Source organism: Carettochelys insculpta, chromosome 2, assembly GCF_033958435.1.
Source record: "Carettochelys insculpta isolate YL-2023 chromosome 2, ASM3395843v1, whole genome shotgun sequence".
Classification (NCBI taxonomy): Eukaryota; Metazoa; Chordata; order Testudines; family Carettochelyidae; genus Carettochelys; species Carettochelys insculpta.
This window is the reverse complement of record NC_134138.1, coordinates 181,429,848-181,451,056: the sequence shown is the minus strand read 5'-3', so window position 1 is coordinate 181,451,056 and position 21,209 is coordinate 181,429,848. Positions and strand designations below refer to the sequence as shown.

The window sequence follows — 21,209 nt, the reverse complement described above, 5'->3', positions numbered from 1 at the left end:
TGACAGAACTGTCAAGAAAAGATACGCAAATTGGGCACCACAATTTGAGTATCTTTTCCGACAGCTCCGCACACTCTACACCCAGGAGAAATTACCTCTAATCCAAGAGTTACCCATTTAAACTCTGGAGATTTAATTAACTTTCTAGAATTTGTTAGCAATAATCATGTTTGCACACTATATACATGTCCATCCCTTTTTGAACCTTTCTACGTTCTTAGTCTCAGTAAATGTGTGGCTATGACTTCCACAGCTGAAGTATGCACAGATGGGGTGGAGGTTTACTGTCTTTGTTTTTGAAGATGTCACTATTACATTGCATGTTACTGTTATGAGACCTATGCAGCCACACACCAAAGTAAAAATCTGATAATCTCTTTTTATAACATTAGATGCCATTGAAAAAGAAAACTAACAAGATTAAATAACCAATGAAGACATATGGAGGATTTTCTGAGAGGTAATAAAACTAATTTCCCTAAGTTCTATAATCATTTACTTACCAGTCTACCCAAGGAAAATGGAAGGAAGTAATTTTGTTTATTTGTTTGAAAAGAATGTTTCCCTGCACGTTAGGAAAAACATGCTAGCAATGAGTCAATTGTCTGCTGATTTCGAGTTTCTGTGAGTTTAGCAGATTTGGCCATCCTGCCCTTTGATATTTGTCAGAGGTGCAGAGTATCTGCACTTTTGACCTTCCCTTGCCACAGTGATTTGGTCCAGGAATGTGCTCTCAGATGTAACCTTTCACAAGAGACACCTGCCCAGCTTTAGAAATTCACTCTGTTTAAACTAGCAGGTCTGACTATCACCTTGCCCTGCCCCCCTCCCCACCCCCACGTTTGCTTTCTCCTAAGGTTATATACAACAGCAGTCGTAAGTAACCAAACAGCATTTTTAAAGCAGAGTACATTTATTCATGACAAAACCACACAAAGAAACCAGGCTGCTGCCCCCCCCTCCAAAAAAAATCTCCACCACCCTATCTTTCACAGGGGAAAAGGGAGCCAGAAAGGCTGATGACCTCAAATCCTTTCAAAGCTTCAGCAGGGTTGTGCTTTCTTTGTCATCTGTTTCTTGAAACAATGATGGGCCCCTCTGTCAGGTTAAACTTAGCGTTCTACACCAAAAACCCCTTTGTTGCCTTGGTTCTCTGGTTCCTGCCAAATCCGATGTTTATAGTTTCAGGACCCCAGTAGTTGTCCCCAGTTGTTTTTAATTCTTAGAGGAGCTGGAACGCTCCTCCGAAATAGTATTAGAATACAATGCCTATTCTCGAACAACCCATAAAATCAATAGTTTCCAAAGATACTGGATGTAGCATGCAGCATTTGTCACAATGACTACGTCTACACGTGCCCCAAACTTCAAAATGGCCATGCAAATGGCCATTTCGAAGTTTACTAATGAAGCGCTGAAATGCATATTCAGCGCTTCATTAGCATGCGGGCGACAGCGGCGCTTCGAAATTGATGCGCCTTGCCGCCGCGCGGCGCGTCCAGACGGGGCTCCTTTTCAAAAGGGCCCCGCCTACTTCGAAGTCCCCTTATCCCCATGGGGAATATCCCCCATTGGGGATAAGGGGACTTCGAAGTAGGCGGGGCCCTTTTGAAAAGGAGCCCCGTCTGGACGCGCCGCGCGGCGGCAAGGCGCGTCAATTTCGAAGCGCCGCTGCCGCCCGCATGCTAATGAAGCGCTGAATATGCATTTCAGCGCTTCATTAGTAAACTTCGAAATGGCCATTTGCATGGCCATTTCGAAGTTTGGGGCACGTGTAGACACGGCCAATATGAACAGAGGTGGCTGCAAAAGTAATTCTTGTGTGGATTGTTGCAGTTTTCCTGACAACTATGTTAAGCAGCTCCTCAGAAGGAGCCACCTGGCTGCTGTGTGAACTAGTACTGACTGGCACAATGTAAGAAACCTACCTGAGCTGTTGGGACATCTGTTCAGGGGTTTGCTTCTGTCAGCCATATCTCCAGGTGAAACTGAACTGTCATATTTGGTAGATTGTGTCACGACCTTTTAAAAATAACTAATATTTAAGCAAAGTAGATGACACTGTTCAATCGTTATATATTAAATAGCTATTATACGCTACCATATATTAAACAGCTGAAAAAAGCATTTTGCTGAAACATTTATAAGAACTTCTAAATTAAGATTCTGACAAAAAAAAACAACCCTCATTCTCTTATGCCCTGTATAGTCATGTTAGCTGGTGCAACATGGGTTTAAACATGTTACCAGAGCTATATTGCACAGCCCAAAATGACTACACAAAAGATACAAAGTGCAGCATTGGATTCATCTCGGAATGGTAGTTTTGCCGAGGCGATGTGGAACAGAAGAGCTGCCACTGTGCTATTACTGTAGTGCCATTAGCCCAAATCCACCTCATTGCATAAACACACATTAAGATGTAATCCTTGCCTTGAAGAGTATACAAAAATAATGAGCCATGCGAAAAGTGGTGGAAAAAGTAGGTTTAGCCCCATTTAATATATGGGGAACTGAGTCAGAAATTAAGTGACTTGCCCCATAGCACCCAGGAAGTCTGCGACAAAGCTGGAAATTGAACACAGATCTGCAGTTCATGCTCACATCTTAGCTACAACTACACTTGAGCTATGTGCCTGAAAAGGCACTTTATACTAGTTGGCAATTATAAGGTGTTCAATATACCATGGAGCCATTAACTCATACAATGCTGTAACTAACCCACGTTTGTCACATGATAGCAGACATTAATTCCCCACTGCGTAGTTGAATGGGCTCATGCAATGCACCAATCCTCTTAATAATCTGTTTCATATTGTGTTTATTTATGACATGTTACTTTTCCCAGCCCTGAAGAAGTGCTATCTGTAACTCAAAAGTGCAACTCTGCCTCTACTAGATGTTGGGCCAAAAATGAGCCTGAATCATCTAGGTATTCTCATAACTTGGGGCCAATAGTGTTCCAACAATACATCAACTTCAGTTTGTATATATCTTTCACCTAGACAATCTTCTAGGTCCTCATCAAGCAAACAAATCTAGTTATAATTTTTTTTTTACCATTCCAGCCAACCGTATTCAGCTGGTTCCCATTATAATTACTTCTAACTAAACATTATCTTGCCTTGAGCATCAGGCTATTTGTCTTGCTCCTTCAGGGTTATGCAGTCTCTGTCTCTGCTATGGGAGTTATTGAGATCATCTACGGGCATGAGGGAAAATTAAAAAAAACAAAAAAACACCAAACAAAGAAATCTGGCATGCATAGGAGGTGGTTGACCATAAGCACATTTCTGTAAAACTGGTGGTAAAGGAAGTACAGCATTTTGCAAGCCAGTGTAAAATGAGAAGTTGGCTACATCTGAACTGTATGGGTGATGCAAAGTAGATTTCATTTATCGGAATAGAGGGTCAGGCCATTTAAATGTGTTGTAAAAGGAGTTTTGAAATAAAAACTAGTTAGTAGTGTAGGACCAGATTAGGTTTGTTTGCCAACACAACGCCGTTGTGATGCATGAATTTGAACAAAAGTAGCAAACCTAAGATTTCTAGTTGAGATTCTGTTACTCCAGTGTAAGGAAAGACCAAAGGGAGGAGATGGGCATGAAGAAGCCTTTATGGAGGTTACCCTGGTTTTTAGCAGCTTCTGGAAGTTTCAAGTCTTTCTTGCCGTCCTGTTACCCACAGCGCACTAGTTCTTTTGGCTTCTTCTGAGTGCATCTGACCTGTCTCTCTGTAGATTAGCAGCTAAGGGATGAGCTGTGCCTAATAGAAGCCATCTGTAGGCATTAAATGAGGCTACATCTGCATTACAGTGATCTGTTGACAGCAGTTACTGTCAGAAGAGATTTTTCTGGCACAAACCTCTGTCAACAGATCACATCCACACACAAAAGTGGAATGAAAGACAATCTGTTCTGTCAACAGAGTGGCCAGACTGCCCAGCCACTATCTAGACAGAAGGGTCAACTGGAAGCTCAGCAAACAAGGCTGCTTGGGAAATAAAAGGGCCCCCAGAGTATCTACATGGGTTATTAGGCATTGTAATATAACCTTTGGATTGTAATATTCAAATTCTCATGTAATTTTTCACAGTTGGGAGGGCCTTCTTTGTGTCTCACTCTCACCACTCAGCCTACTGCATGTCTCAGAAGTTCTTATTATTTCTTTCCTTCTGCACCATGACATACAGAGAATGTCCATCAATTTCTGCCATTTATCTTGGTCTTGTGCAGGTCTGCTCAGGCGTCTGAATGTCATACTGATGAATATAACTTTGTTCTCTGTTTTTCTACGTAATGTTTTTCTGAGTTACTTCTCTTGTCAGTCAGTGATGTTATTATCACTTCATATGGAAATCAAGCTGATGGCATCCTTACAGCACATCCTAAATGTGTTCTTTCTTTCCATGTTTGATGCTTTAAGTTGATGTGAAGTTTCTGAAATTGCAATAAACTTTAAATAGATTCTGTCCATCTTCTATCGGTATTTACTTTGGAATGAGTTGAGTTCCATGGCTCTGCTCCATACAGGACAGACATGCCAGTATTAACAAATACATATTTTTGTATTTGTGCTGGTCATGCTACTTTTCCAATTTTTGTCAAGTTTATGAAAATTTGCTGCTATGGGTATTTGTTGCTTGGCATCTAGCATCGTGTCACTATCGTTGCCCATCTCGTTTCTCAGGATAAGTAAAATGACTGCGTTCTGGTGCTGATTGAATACTGGTCTACATTGAATGTTGGTTTTGGATCACAGAGTCGCATGTGAGGGCTGTAGTCTGCCTTATTTACTAAATGAGATATAGGAGTGCCGTTTTTTTTTACTTGCCAGGCATATTTTATTTTGGTAAACCATATAACAGTAACTTCTCTCTCCAAGTGAGGTCTCATTGTCTTTTCATGTAAAGATAATTCAGTGAAGGTTTAGCCATTGAGTGACTTCACCTAAAATGGAAAACCATCTATAATTTGGGTTGTCTGAAAACCTGACTAGTTGCGTAGACTTAGAAAGCAAATCAGCTATCCAGATATGAGTTTCATATCACAAAAATGCAATTTACTGGAGAGAATTTTAAAAATCATCACAGCAGCATATACAAGCTAAAACAATGTGATACTCTGGAACAGTGACAGCATTGTAAAATCTTTATTATAAGTTTCTACCAGTTACAAAAATTAAAAAATGAAATTAACAATACCAACACTGAGTTCAGTGCTAGAGAAATAACTGGACTGCAAAATTGTCCACATAAGTGAAATTATTCATTTGTGACAAAACTGAGTGTATACAGTAATATGTAACCAATCAGTAGTCCTCAAGTGACTGGCATATGCAAAGCAACTGTCTTTGTTTCTCACACCTTGTCTACATTGGTGCTCTCCACACATGAATGGTACACTGGAATATTCTGACCATCCTTGAGTTGCAAGGTGACATCCTGGAGGTGCCAGCTGATATAAATCAAAAGAGCATTTGACTTTAATTGATCAATTTCATACTGTGATGAAGTCAAGCATAAAAGCACTAGACAGCAAGAGGCAAGTAATGTAGTGCAATTAAATGTACTTAAGATTTGCAGATGCAAATCTCCAAAAGACACTTTCCTTAATGGCTTATTAACATAACAGATCAGAAGACTACAATTTATGGTTCTGTTTTCCCATTTGCTGCAACACTGATAAAATCTGGACAGGGTGATGGTTGGGTTTTTGTTTTATAATTTGACCTACCTTCTTCTGTTTACAATTTCTGCCTATCAAGAGTGCAGCTGGGTAGTCCTCCTCTAGTCTCTGGCATTGGCTTTACATCACAATGCTAAAGAACTATCCTAGTTAAGAAGGCTTGGACATCACTTTGTTAATAAATAGGATTGCTTACAAAAGTTCTGCAAAGAGAACAAAATGACTCATTTCAAGAAAGAAAGTTGTGCTTTTTGGACATGTGAAAGTGTACCTTCTGCTCTTCCAAGTTCTGCTCCAAGCCCAGTTTCGCTGAGGACTATTGGTATTAAATCTGCCACAAAGCACTCTCCTTTTCTTTCAGCATATGTCCCTATGCGTGCTCCACTGTAGGAAGCACGCCCACCTCTGTGCTCTCGACTGGAGAGTGGAAAGCAGCATCCATGGGCCTGTACTGAGCAGTACCTCGTGGCTGGGCTGGCCTCACTGTGCCCATTAAAGCAAATAGCAGGGCTGGCCAGAATACAAGAACTACAACTGGGGGCAAAATATATCAGGTTTCAGCATTTGTCTTCTGTTCTGCATCAGAATGAACAAAAAGTCCTTCCAAAATTTTGACAGAAAAGCAAACAGAATAGCCAAGAGGTTGGGGTTTTCCTCTGGATGAATCAGGTAGATCAGGGACTTAAACGTGGGTTTTCCACACCCCTATGAGAGCCTTAGCTATGGGCTACAGTGGCTGTTCACCCTCTGGTTTTGACCAGAAATTCCATCCTGAGTCAGAGAAACCTTTCTGATGAAAACTGTTTAAACAGAAATGTTTCTGCAGAGTCTGGGCTTTAATCTACAGCAGCCCCCCGACCTATGTGGGGGTTGCTTTCTTGCAACCCCCGTGTAAGGCAAATTTCCCATGCATTGCAGGGAGCCACGAAACTGACCAGGACACCAGTGAGTGGAGGGGAGCCAGGGACCAGGCACCAGCCTTGCTCCCAGATCCCCTCCACTGCAAGTCAAGCACAACTCCAAGTCATGAATTTTGGGGGTTTACTGTATAAGCTTTTTCTAACAGAAGAAACAGGCTGTCAGAGTTCCTGAATAGCTCTAGTCACCAGCAGCCATTGACTTAAGTGAAAACAGTGTCAAGCCAATCCCAGGTACTAATCCCACACATACCACAAAGCTAGAGTTTGATTGTTGAAGGTGAAATTTTCAAATAATCCTGTTTTCAAAAATGACTGGACAGTTTTGGGGGTTTTCTTTAAAAGCAATCTGGGCTCTTTCATGTCTGTCACTTTTGAAAATAGGATTTAGATTCCCAAGTCACTTTGAAAAATTTGACCTCAGTGTCTTGTCAATGCTGCTTCTCTTTCTAGATTCTAGCCTGTAAAAGGTTGTTTGCACATTATCAAGAGCCTGTTAGATAACTCAATTATAATATGGATATTCCCCAAAATGGCTTATGCTGCTGTATTTTATGGATGTGACCGAACCGTTTGAATTATTCAGTGATCCAGTTCACAGACATATCTAGCTCATCTATTACAAATTGGAACTGTCAGAAACCAGCTACCATTCATTTTGCCAGAAATGAATACAAAATGGGGCACAAATGTCACCAAACACTTGTGATGAAGTTCTACTAGCATGAATGTTTTTGGGAAATCTATTTTAGCTTTTCTATGGCAACATTTGGAGAGTAAATTTTAAATGTACCTATCTTAGGACTTCTCAAGACGAACAGTTTGTGCACAGCTAGCAGGAGTATAAACATACGGCGCACCAACATGCCAAACGCTGTCTGTGTGGACTCTGCTACTACACACTAAAAGTTCCCTAGACCAAAGGGCAGAGTCAGGGCCCATGTAGATAGTTTGTGTGCTACAGATTTCCACCTCAGCTTGCTCCTTACTATTTGTCTAGCTAAGCATCTAACACTCTTGCCACTAGCCACATGTGGCTGTGTGGTCGGTTGAGTGTGCCTAGTTGGCTTGAACAATACATATATTTGCAGACTAATGTGGTTAGTTTGCTATAGCTATAACTATAGGGGCTACTGCTTCAGAACTGGTTGGACACCAGGGCTTAAGTACTTCTGTGCCCCCACCCATCATGCTGGTACCTAACTGTCTCCCAACACCCTATAAAGGTACACAAATAGTATCAAATCCCTTTTACAGATGGGGAACTGAGGCACATGGAGACAAGGTGACCTGCTCAAGGTCACCTGTAAATATGTGGCAGAGCAGAGATTTGAGCCCCGGTCTTCCAAGTGCTAAGCTAGTATCCTAACCCCTGAATTTTAAATTTTGTTTCCATAAGAATTTTCAGCTACTCTTGATAAGTCTTCCTTATCTAATCATGTAACAGACACACTGTCATATTGCCCAGTGCAGCTAAGCCAAGCCACGGGGAAAACTGAATTAGCAACCGACTTCCAAGAACAAATAAATGTGGGCATTATAGACTGTTCAGAAATTCTTCAATCCACAACGGAGATAAAACCTGGTGAATAAATTATTGTTTCTTAATTATTCTCTTGGTTCTAGGAATCAGTTTGGCCTGAGGCAGAGAGGTTTAGGGTTTAATATTAAAAGCCCCACATCCACAACACAGGTTAGTATACTAGAGTAGAATGTAATTTCTATTGCAGCCCAACTCAGACTTTGAATAAAAGGAGACTATTGGTGCTTGAAGAAAGCGACACCACCCGAAGCTCATCACATTGGTATGTCTGTGCTGCCCATGGCATTGAGCCTCCTAGCCCTGGTTAGCATACACATGACAGTGTGGCTGAAGCTACTATGCTAGACATAGAACAGTGGACATTGCCACACAGGTGGCAGCTCTGCTCTCAAGCCCATTTGAGCCTCTGGGTTCAAGCTCAGGTGGTGAGCCCATGTTTCCAGAAGAGCTGCAACACCAAGAGTGCGTCTACACTTGCATTCCTCTTTCGAAAGAGGTATGCAAATGAGGGAAACTAAAATGCAAATGAGGTGCATATTTGCATAGTTGGCACCTCATTTGCATATTTTAATTTCAATAGGGCTTCTTTGGAAAGAAGAAAACCAGTGTAGACTCAATTCTTTTGAAAGTAAACCCCATCTTCAAAAGAATCCTTCCCTTTATTTAATGGGAAGAAGAATTCTTTTGAAGATCAGGTTTACTTTCAAAACAGCAGCATCTACACTGGTTTTCTTCTTTTGAAAGAAGCTCTTTTGAAATAAGAACATGCAAATGAGGTGACGAATATGCAAATATGTGCCTCGTTTGCATTTTCAATTTCCCTCATTTGCGTACCTCTTCCGAAAGAGGAATGCAAGTGTAGACGCACCCTAACAGCACTGTTTTAAGCGTGTTCACTTGAGCTCCACTAGCATCAGTCTGTTTCCCAGTGCTGGAAGGCCCACTCCCAGCTGCAGTGTAGACATACCCATCGTGTCATAGAATTGCTGTGCTCTGAGAACAGCAGGAGATATCGCAGGCCTGTTACCATAACTAAGGACAAGTATTGTTAAACCCTGTGCCCAACTATTGTTACATTTTCTCCTTGTGTGAAGGGGAGAAAAAGAGAGGAACTTAAACTCACTGGGCCTATTGTGCACTCTTGTATACTGGGTTACAGTTAACAGAAGACAGTTTTCAGCACAAAGTTCTTGGTCTAATGTCCTCATAATCTGATGTATGATGAATGTTAATTATTGAATAGGCATTCTGTCCCTTGCATGATGACAGCATGTGAACACACCATTTCATAAGCTCTTCAAAGGCAGATTTCTTCTTTCCATAATCTCAGCAAATCTGATGACAAAAACCCAAAAGTCTGGCCGCACTTCCTGGGTTCTCTTCCCTCTGTCATCACTCCGAAGAGTACTCTTTTAATCATACTCACCACTTAAGGGAAAGGTCTCTTACTGAACTGGTGTGGAGGTACCCAGCTGATTTTGTTCCAGATACTGGTATCTTTAACTGCAAATATAAAAGTTAAACACTTTCAGTGACTGATGTTAGTGAAACAAATGTTTTATTCCTTTTTTAGTCAATATAATACAACTGAATCACTCCCACAGTAGCTTTTCAGCCCTTTGGAGAGTTTCACTAAAAACTTTAATGGTTGTGTGTGTATTAATTTAGTCATCTACAAATAGGGGTCCAAAGAACGTACTATGTTATTACTGGAACCATATATAGAGAGTCACTCTGCAATATCTGTGCTAACACCCTTTCTTTTCTAAGCAGTAAGAGATCCATGGATGAAGAGTATTATGTAAGAGTTTATCATAACAAATACCAGTACAAATTTAAAAACTATGCACCATTCTATTAATGGGAATTGGCTATTCAAGCACTGCAGCAGCTTTAAAAATTCTATTAAAATACTCTAACTTAAAGTAGGCTACAGCTGTCAGTATTGCGCTTCTGCTAAAACATTCTGCATGGCTTTAGAAAATAAATATGCATCATACCTATTCTTGATAAACCATCAAAAAATGGCAATGCCAAGTCCTCTCAAGCAGGTCTTGCTGGCAGGAGTTGGGCATGCTTTGAAGGAGGTACAGTAGTCCCTGCACCATGCAGGATTCTTTGTGTCATGCCATAGCGACCTACTCTGGCTGATGAAGGATCATTAACTGATTTCATAACTCTGATGAAATAATGCTCATCATTATCGAGGGCATGGAGTGAAATGGGGGATAAGAAAGCAGTTTGTTGGCCAGAAGACTGAGATATGATTTCATCCTGAGTCATTTAAATCTTTGTACCATTCTTAAAGGTGACTTACAAAGGAAAATTGAATTGGAGGTTGGTGGATCCTTCCTCTGATCTATGTAAAAAAAGCTTGGTTTTTTTGGTCTATGATTTTTATACTGGAAATTGAAGTTTTGCCTGGAAGATTCTAAGGGCAACTGAAGAACTAGGAAATTCATAACATTACAGGTATCATGCAAGTGGTTCCTGACTTAATTGAAAGGAAAAGAGAATTTTGTAAATCAGTTGAATTGATCACTTTCCCAGATAATTAGACCAACAACTGTTGGCCACATGTGCTACATTCACAAGCGAGTGAACTGAAAGCACGCTCCAATCGGGGTTGGCTGTATTTATTAGAATAAGGTTCCGATGAAACCATGTTAGCACGTGACCACTTGGTCCAATTATCTGGGAAAGTGATCAGCTCAACTGATCGACACATATACTCCTTTCCCACAACCAATGCTGTGAACCTGTAGGTATGGTATCGTCCTTGACTATGAAGAAGGCGTCCCAGGTTCGAATCACGCTATAGACAACAGTTTATGCACGTCTGATGAGTTCCAATAAGAATGAAAATGGTCACGTGCTAACGTGGTTTCATCGGACCTTATTCTAATAAAAGAGAATTTTACTCAGTCTGTTTAAAACTTGGTTTTGTTTTGTTTTGTTTTTTGTTTTTGTTTTTTTCTTAGTTAACACCTTTAGCACAAATGCCCTTACAGCCAGCTGGAAGGAGAAATTTTTGAAAAATTCAAAACTCAGTGCTCCTTTCATAAATGGCTTTGAAAGCTCTTGGGACACCTCTGAAACCTCCAGCAAAAGAAGAGAAGACCAGACTAAATGCCCTTTACCTTCATTTTTGTTTTGTTTTTTTATATTATTGGCTGTCTGCACCAGTGATTCTCAGCCAGTGTACATGTACTCCTGAGGCTATGCACAAGTCTCCCAAGGGGCTCCAACTCATCTAGGTATTTGCCTAGTTTTACAACAGGCTACATAAAAACCACTAGCAAAGTCAATAGAAACTGAAATTTCATACAGTGATTTGTTTATACTGCTCTATATACTATACACTGCAATGTAACTGCAATATTTGTATTTCAATTTATTTACCTTACGGTAAAATGAGAAAATGATCAATTTTTCAATAAGAGTGCCCGATGACACTTCTGTATTTTTATGTCTAATTTTGGAAGCAAGTAGTTTTAAAATGAGGTGGAACTTGGGGGTATGCAAGATACAACAGACCCCAGAGAGGGGGACAGTTGGCTGGATAGGCTGAGAGTCACTGATCTATCCTGATGCAAAGCTCTAGTGCAGACACAGGATAAAAAGTGACCTTTATCAGTTTGGCTTCATTCTGCACTGGTGCTAATCATACTTTACAGTTGTGCAACACTGCAACAAAAGGACTAACAATTTCAAAAGCATCCCAGGTGACAAATACTATGCTAAAAGTCTGTTAGTCTTAGATTTGCCTGACCACCAGCACTGCAAGCTCACCCCTATTTACAACTACTGGACAACCCTTGCCCCTCTCCCCCACTGCTGGTGGGCAGGCGGCTGGCTGGTGAGCAAGAATCCACCCAGGAGTAGGAGTTACCAGTACTTAGAAATGGAAAGAGACAGAAAATATGGGACAAATTGTCCTTTTTTTTTTTTTTTAAAATAAAAACAGGGACACCTGCAGGAGGGCTTAAATACATGACTGTTCCTTTAAACACAGGACATCTGGTCACCCTATCTTAGATGCCTAAGTTACATAGGTGCTTTTGAAAACTGTATCCTCTAACTTTTTAGGGGCACAGCTACTCCAATAGCTAACACCCCTACCCCTCAACCCTCAGGGTACAGAAGGCCTTGTGTAAAAATAAAAAAGCAGAAAAAAACCCTTCTGGGTGGGGATGGCAAACCCATTACATCTCACAAAGAATCATCTGTGGATACACCCCACACCTTTTCCTGAACGAAACTAACAAGCACAATAGGGAGGAGTAATTCTTGCTGTTTCCTCCACTGCCATATTTCAAACTGAGAAACAGGTGCCATGGAAAATCACAACCTACATCGGAACTGAGCACTTATCCTACAGGGCCTCTGCGCCTAAATCACTGAATTGATTTTCAAAGATCTCTCCTCTCTACCATTACCAAAGGTCAGCACCCAAAAAGAGCACAAAGAGCCATTTTTTTCTAATTAGGTAAAATTCAATTCATGACCCACAATGACCGTGAATACAAGACGGTCCTTAGTAAATAACATCAAACCATTCTTTTTTGTAACCCCTATTTAAGACCAGCACACACAATGGTTTGTAATGGGATACAAGTTTACTGCAGGACACTCACCAACTTTTCACATACTCCATTTCCTCACACTTTACATGTTTGCACCACTGTCTTCCTGACTTTCACTTCTGAAGCCACTTTAATTACGCAGTTTTACTTCATGATTAAGTTCAGTTTTGTGCCTTAAAATGTGTGCTACCCTTCACAGCAGGGCTGCCACAAGCTTCCTTTTCCTTTTCAAAATCAAGACTTTCTTAACACCACAATCAAAACACAGATATAGTATCCTATCCCACAATGTACCACACATATTTAAGGGGGCATCATCAAACATTTCGAGATCACATATCATTTACTATTTAGACGTGAGCTGGGCTTTTAGACTTTCACCATTTACCAAAAATAATCAGGAGGGGAGCCACAAAGAAGTCCTCAAAGAGCCGCATGTTGCAGACCCCGACCATTACCATACACTTAGGGTTAGTCTATACTACACAGCTTTTAGCGATAAGGCTGTGTCAACTCAGCCCTGCTGCTGAAAGTCAGTGTGTGTGAACACGGCTTGTCATCACTTTTGTCGACAAAGTACTTCCACTCCAAATGAGGGGGTTTCACTTTGTCAGAGCACTCCTGCCAACAAAGCAACGTTCACCCTTTCACTTCCCACAGCAAAACTGTCATTCTTACACACGGGCTGCATCTACACTAGTAAGCCCCTTCGAAAGCAAAACCGAAATGAGGACCCCTTTCAAAAGAACCCACAACGCATCCACACGTTCAAAGCGCTCTTTCGAAATTAGTTTCAAAAGATGGTGGTGTGGAATTCAAAAGTGCTCTTCCCTTCTCGTGTCAGGAAAAGCCCCTCCTTCCGAAACCCTTTAGAAAGAGGGCCAGTGAAGACGCTCCATAGACCGTCCTTTCGAGAGACTGGTCCTCCATGTTGGTGGCCAGCTGGTGTGTGGAAACACTCCTGCCCGCACATGAGAGGCTCTATGGCCGGCACATCTGGACACGTTTAAAGATGCACTGGCCCAGAAGCCCTGTGCACAAAACAGAGTGTGCTGGTTGCCGGCACCACATGAACCTGCAGCAGCCTGGCCTCGCAGCAAGGACAGAGGCCAGCAAGGCATCCTGCAGGCCTCATGGCTACACACCAAGACCTGCAAGGCCCCCAGGGATCCCCCGTCCGATAAAACTGGGGTCCCTGGAGGGCAGCCAGGGGCAAAAAAACAGGCCCCCTCCTGGAGCGAGGGAGAGAGCAAGGACCTGTTGGGGCTGTGCGGGGAGGAGGAGGTGGTACTCCACGCCTCTGGCTGTCGCAGGAACGCCACAGCCTATGTCCAGCTGTCAGTGGGACCGAAGACCCGGGGCCATGCCATCCCACCCCTCTCAGCAGACAAAGTATGGTCCAAAGTCAAAGAACTGCACCAGGCATACACCCGGGCCCAGGATACAGCTAGGAGCTCAGGGCAGCGCCCACTGGCTGCCCCCACACAATGGCCTTGCCTGGCTGCTGGGGCTGAGGGATGCTGCTGAGCCAGGGGCCGTGGTGGACACAGCAGCACTGAAAGTAGAGGCCCAGCTCATTCTGGGCAAGCAGGAGGGACCCACGGGCACAGACTACGACCAGGGCAGGACTTATCCTCAGATGGGTAAAGGGCCCTGGTAACCGAGATACCCTCAGGCTCCTCCAGCAGGGAGCCCTCGATCTGGCCCACCCCCCAAAGTCCTCAAGACCATCAGGTACATGACCGATGAACTGGACAACAACGCTGCCTTTCGAAAAAGGCTGGATTGGTGAATCGATCTGCTTTTGGCTGCGTCCGTGCTCCTTCGAAGCCTGGTCTTTCAAAAGGTGCCTTCCAGAAGCTGGCCTTTTGAAAGTGCCCTGTAGTGTAGACACAGCCATGGATAAAGCCTTAAAATCCATCTTTTAAGGGCCACATGTAACTGGCAGGCAAGCTCACTGCTCTTACCTGCGCTCCTGCCATGTCAATTCGATTGCTCTTGTCTGTCAGTCGGATGTTGTGAACTTTAAGAGGGGGAGCCCCCAGTGCCTCCAGGGCTGCAGGGTCATTCTCAAGACGCTCAATGGCCAGCTGATAAAACTGCATCCTGGCAAAATTTTCTAGATACAAGAAATAGACAATTGTGGAAAGAAGTCATTGTGGGGTTGAAAAAAAATAAATAAAAGGAGACCTAAGGGGGCAGGGGCAAAGCAGTATCTTTTATCGATCCAACTTCTGTGGGTGAGAGACGTGCTTTCCAGATACAACAGGAAGCTGTGCGTAGCTCAAAAATTCATCTTTCATCAACAGAAGTTGATCTAATGAAAGACACTACCTCACCCACCTTGTCTGCCCCATATCAGACCAACATGGCTACACCAGCACTGCTAATAAAAGAAGTGACATTCTCCCCCCATGTGTAATTATACACACATGCACATGAACACGCTCCCCTCCCTCTCCAGGAAAAAAAAAAAACCCCAACCCTATAAACCAATGGTTCGTAACCTTTACTGCAGCCTGTACCCCTTTGGTTCTCAAAATATGTTCTCGCACCCCTTATCAAAAATGGCAATGGGGGGCCTATGCACTTTTAAATGCATATTAAATATACGTAAAATAGTTTTATGTTATTACTCACCACAAATAATAGTGTGGTAAGCATACAAAAAGATGCAAGTGCTACTATATGGAGATATTTAAGAACAGGTTAGATAAATGTCTATCAGGGATAGTCTAGATAGTACTTGGTCCTGCCCATGAGGGCAGGGGTCTGGACTCGACGACCTCTCAAGGTCCCTTCCAGTCCTAGTATTCTATGATTCTACCCAGAGATGTTGTGGAATTTTGCTGTGTAAGTAAACTGTAACCGATGCGCTAACAGTTAGTGGATAATCGAATTCATACGTAGGTTTGATTAAGCTGTACTTATGTGCCTGTGCTTAATTTGTGTTTTCCATGATTTACCTTCTAAAAAAAAATCTGGCAGGTCTCGTACCTCCAGAAAAGGCATCATGCACCCCAAGAAGGCGTGTGCACCTCAGGTTAAGAACCACTGCTATAAACAGTAATAACTAGCCATGAGAACCAAACACGATTCTTAAATCTGAGACTTTTACTTTTGTGGACTGCCAAAAAAGAGAATTCCAGGTCTGCACACTACCATCCTTCTCAATGGCAACAGCAAACCATTCACACATGGGGCAAACTACATGGACATGCATTGACTAATGCCGATCCCGATGCCTAAATCAGAAGAACTCCAGCAGAAGGAATGTGCTGTTCTGTAGCAAATTTAGGTGAAGTAGGCCCTGGATTTAAGACCATTCAAATGTTCTGTGTACATCAGAGTGGCATTATGGGCAAGTTTCCATGCTTCTCTTATAGAGCAGTAAGAGGAACACTTGACAGTCTTCTGACAGGATTCTAAATTTTAAAGGGAATTTAAAGTAAAAACTGAGAGAACTTCACCTGGATTGCTCTAGAATGGTGGCAGCAGCTGCTACTATAGAACCTTTGTTATAATATGAAAAGAGGCTTAAATAAAAGTCCCTAAATCTAAAGCTCAAGTGGAGGAAACAAATTTTAAAACTTATACAGTTGTCACCATTAAAGTCAATGTGCTCCCAGCTATTATATCACAGTACGTGCGTATCACAGCAAGGGAGCACAGAACTGATCACTGGAATGACTATTTCCCAGTTGTTACCAATATATAAAACAGAGCTGTTGGTGGCAGGGCATGGGGTAGGGTGGGATGGAGGTAGTGGCCCTTCTAGTGCTAGAAAAAAAATGCTGGAAGACTTTCCAAGCTGTGCATGCCGAGAGTGGGATTTTCAGGTGTTCTCAGCACTGGTCTTGCAGCACTGCCACTGACTTCAGTGAGAACAGGGTTAGGCTAATTGTGAAGGCTTTTGAAAATCCCACTCTGAATATCTAGTGCCTGCCTTAGATTTAAAACAGTCTACCTCTCTGGATTGCTCTGGGAGTGCGATGGGGTTGGAGGCTCAAGTTCTCCCATTGCCAGAGAACATGGGCTACAACCAGAGCCCAGTAGCACTCAGGCCATTCTCTTCTGGGGGACAGCTTCTAAGGTCATGGCAAGCTGTGTTTTACAGCAGTCACCCAGGCTGCTTCCAATACTTTGGGGCCATCCCCAGCACAGAACCAAACTCTGGATCAGGAAGCTGCACCCAGTCCCCCTTCTCCCTTTTTCTCCTGCACACAGTAGACAGAGGCATGTTACAAATATCTTACCTGCAGTATTTACATAAAATGCACAACTAATTGCGTATGAACTTGTATGTCTACAGCATGAACCCAGAGGAAGGGTTTCTAAAGGGCACAAAGGTTGCCTCATCAGACTGTTTATCATCTCACAGAGAGCTTGAAACTGGCTGGTAGTGACAAGAAACTTCCCGGTTGTTGTACACATGCAACTATTACAGCAGAATAAAAAGTAATGGGCAGAGCAGCAGAAGCCCTGTTGGATTGTATTTTTCCTCTAGCACTTCCTTGGGTACTCTGACAAAGCAAAGAAAAACTCTGTAGAAAAGGTCCAGAACAGGAACCATTAGAACTGATATTAGGAAGTTATGTAAACCACTGGGTACAGCAAAGAGAGAAGCTGGAGGGTCTTAGAATCAGATGTGACTCAGCTCTGTAATGTACAACATGCAGGAAGCTGTAGGACTTCCTTGCACTTCAGTCATCTTGGCTGTACACATGAGGATGAGGAAGAAGAACCAGAACTTCACTGAGTCCACAAGAGCTGCATTGGTGCTTCGCTCCCATGGGTTAGCAAACCTTTAAGGTCAGACATATGAAACTGTAACAACTTGCAAGTCAAGATAGCAGCTTCTGTTTCTGCTTGATACTAATGAAGACGGTAACTCTCATTTAAGGCCATGCTTTAGTGATTAAAAGCCCAACTGGCCTATAATCAAAATATGAAGAACGTTATGTAGCTATCAATATCACACTAATTCAATGGTCCTTAACAGGCTGTGCATATTTGATTTGAATACAGCATCACAGCAAGAGTTTTAATGATGATCAACAGCCATATAAATTAACTGGATTGTTCAGCTAAATGATTTGGGAAGTTAAGGAGTTGTTTTCGCTCTCCGTAAACAAAGTCTATTTCAAGAGATTTTTTTTTTAAAACATTCAGAAAAAATGCTAATATCCCTTTTAATCCAGCCTATTTTAAAACATGCCAGAGTTATGGATCTGCCTCAGCTGCAATTCAGAACTCAAGGGCATGAGTTGTTCAAAACATTAGAGTGCTTTCCAACATCGTCCAATTTGTTATTAAAATACCTCAAATGAAAGAAAGGTTTCATAACTACTGAGGGCCACTCCTGTCTGGCAATATCCTCAGATCCAAGCCTAGGCAAAGAGCAATACAAACTGATAGTAACTATAGCAGAAGCTCAAAGTTACAAACCCCCAGTGTAACGAACTGACCACTCATCCACACACCTCACTTGGAACGGAAAGTAGGCGATCAGGCAGCAGCAGAGACTCCAAAAAAAAGGTAAATATTGTGTTAGATGTTAAAAAATAAGCATGAAGTTTTAAAAAAGATTTCAGAAGGTAAAGAGACTGTTTCCGTGGTCATTTCATTTAAATGAAGATGGTTCAAAGCAGCATTTTCTTCTGCACAGTATTGTTTCAAAGCTTTATTAAGTCTCTGTTCAATTGTAAACATTTGTAAGAACAACTGTAATGTTCTGTTCAGAGTAACAAACATTTCAGCATTAAGAACATCCTCCCTTCCTGAGGTGTTCAGAACTTTGAGCTTCTCCTGTTCAAGGGAAAGATATGAGACCTGGACGTCTAGAGCAGGGGTCAGCAGCCTTTCTGAGGCGGAGTGCCAAGATATGACCTCTATGTAAGGTCTGAGTGCTAGTGATTCTTTTTAATGTCACTAATAGTCCTACTTACAACCGCTTCATTAATAAATAAATTAAGATGCGGAGCTTTACCATTTAGGTGATGGCTGGTGGCATTAGTTGGCCTTTTGTTAATCCACAGGCAGCATGGCTTTGAGCAGGCTCCCAGCTGTATTGCGGGAAGAGGGGCAGGGCTGAGCTCCATCCCCGCATGCCAATGAAAACTCGCTCACATGCTGCTCTTGGCACTCATGTCAGGGGTTGCTAAACCCCTGGTCTAGGGCATTCGAGTAAGTGGAAGCAAAGCCTATTGCTTCAGGACTACCAATGTCTGGAAGTCACTAAAAAAAAGAAAATCAATTGCTTGAACTGATCATGTTGGTAATTCTTAGCCAACGGAATGCCACAAGTAGATCTATCTGTTACCTAACTGAAAGCATCATCATGCTAGGCTTCCTTCTAAGGCTGAGTCCAGCACTCTCAACCGTTGTTGACTACCTGCAAGAGAGGATGATGCTCAGCACCTCACAAGATCTATTTTAAGGGAACAGCACCATAAACTGAGAGGTGTTACAAACTGAGCAGAATGCTTACAGGTTCCTATTTTCCTAACTAAGTGGTGTTTTCCTTCCCCCTTTCCTGTCACTCCCAACTACAACCATTTATTTAAAATCTAGGTGAGAACAGAAAACTACATCTGTTTCCCCGCCGCACCCCACTAAATCCTGAGACTACAGCAATGCTGCTTTAGTGAAAAATATTATGGGAATTGAATAAAGCCAAGTGTACCAAAGGAGGAACTTTTTACTCACACGTGTGATTAATAACATCCTACAGCTCTGCTGCTCTTCCTCATCCATGTTTATCAGAAACTGAACTATTCTCACTTGTCAACTGTACAAAGGGGAGCGTTGTGGAGAGGGAGAAATAAGGTTGCTAACAACAACGGGACTTACTTTGCATAAGATAGTACATCACAGCACAACTCCCACCACTAAACAGCCCCAGATAAATAGCCATTTGCTGGAGTTTTCTGAAAGAGGCTGGCATTTTTCTCCCTATGAAGAGAAAAAAAGAAACATTTATTGTATAAGGAAAACTAAGAGGGGATTTTTTTTAAAAAGTTCTTTCAATATCCCAGCAAAATACGCCTGAATTAAATCACTGCATGGAGCAATCAAGCTCTCCCCAGGACTCCACAATGCATCCAGTGGAAATCCATGATGAGAACTGAGCAAACTGGCACCTTAGGAGGACAGAACATATTTATTCACTTCCTTTAGCAATACCACCACTTCACTAATTGCCGAGACGAAAATGACCTCCCTGGTGTGGCTGATAGCCAGAAACACAGCGTATTGTTCTCACTGCTTCCCTTACATACTCAGTAACACAGTGCAAGTATTCAGACTCGAGGGGCCAGACTAACCCCTAGAGTAACTCCTCTAAAGTAATTATGCTTTCACTGGAGTCCATCTGGCCTGAAGACTTACGCTACAGAGCCAAATTACGGCACCGCCAGTAAACATAATGTTGCTAAGGTTTGGGGGTGTCAGGGGTTAATGCATTGGTAAACAGGAAGATTCTCGCAATCCCATTTTCTTTTAAACTTCTTCCTTTTACCATCTTGCCCACTTATTGAGTCATGGTTGCTGCATATGATTGTCTGAATGACACAGCAGAGCAACAGCTACCTCCTAAAGAGTCAACTTAGTAGAAGTTCCATGGCTTCGGCTACCAACGGGTATTGCTAAACCAGATAGCCAAGAGAATCCCATCTAACACTTTTCCCCATGTCACCCCTTCAGCACAAATTGCAGCAGGATGGGCCATAAACAAGTAACTCAATAGCTGTTTCCTGAAGTGTTTTTTATCATGATAATGGGGATAATGGATGGGAGGGGAGAGGAAAGACCTGAACCTCATTTCAGATGCCAAACACAGTCTTGCTGATTGAAGAGCATAGATGTCTGGAGTTAGTGTCTGCACTACTGCTGGATGCTCTGATAAATTAAAAGATTAGCAGCCTTAAAGGTTTCAAACCCAAAACTTTGCCCTGCTGAAACCATGCAAATGGACTGCTTAGCTAACACTGTTTAATGATGCATAGCACAAAGCTGATTACAGAAATATGACCTAGGCAAAGCCGCTTAGTACACCTTACAAAAATGACCAATTATGCATTAGTCAGGCCTCCCTTCATTGCAGGAATCACCCTTTAGGAGGGTGGAGTGAAAACAAAGGAAGCCTATCCCATAAAGCTAGATGCCAGTGCATGACATGATGTCTGGTACGTTCCCAGTGTTGCCTCAGAGACCGATTGCATGAATTTCCCCTCCCTATCCTCTCAAGTTTTCTAGCTGAGGGAAAAGATGAATTTAATGATTAACCCAGGTATAATTTTTGTCTATTTCCTGAGATGCGTAAACAACTTTTCACTGTGAACTGCTACATTCAGCCATGCCATTTTATAGTAGTCTTTGCCAACCAGATTGCTAGAATGAAGAGTAATTTCTGATGTGGAAGAACTATCCTGAAATCAGAATAATACATAATACTTTCATGACCCCGGCACTCCTG

General features: G+C 42.3%; 1 protein-coding gene across 7 annotated transcripts in view; it reads right to left on the bottom strand.

Annotated features, from left to right (window-relative positions):
• The window catches only part of COA1 (cytochrome c oxidase assembly factor 1), a 210,530-nt gene that overhangs the window by 129,237 nt on the left and 60,084 nt on the right, over positions 1-21,209 (bottom strand). For 5 of the 7 annotated variants that reach the window (XM_074988077.1, XM_074988073.1, XM_074988072.1 and 2 more), the window contains 3 exons: positions 19,586-19,687; positions 14,701-14,852; positions 9,574-9,650 (listed from right to left, as the gene is read on the bottom strand). In XM_074988077.1, coding sequence (XP_074844178.1) covers positions 9,574-9,650; positions 14,701-14,852; positions 19,586-19,679 — 323 coding nt within the window. In that variant the 5' untranslated portion in view covers positions 19,680-19,687. Of the gene's footprint in view, positions 1-4,836; positions 5,457-9,573; positions 9,651-14,700; positions 14,853-19,585; positions 19,688-21,209 lie in introns of those variants that run through there. The other 2 variants (XM_074988078.1, XM_074988079.1) reach the window with 2 other exon arrangements.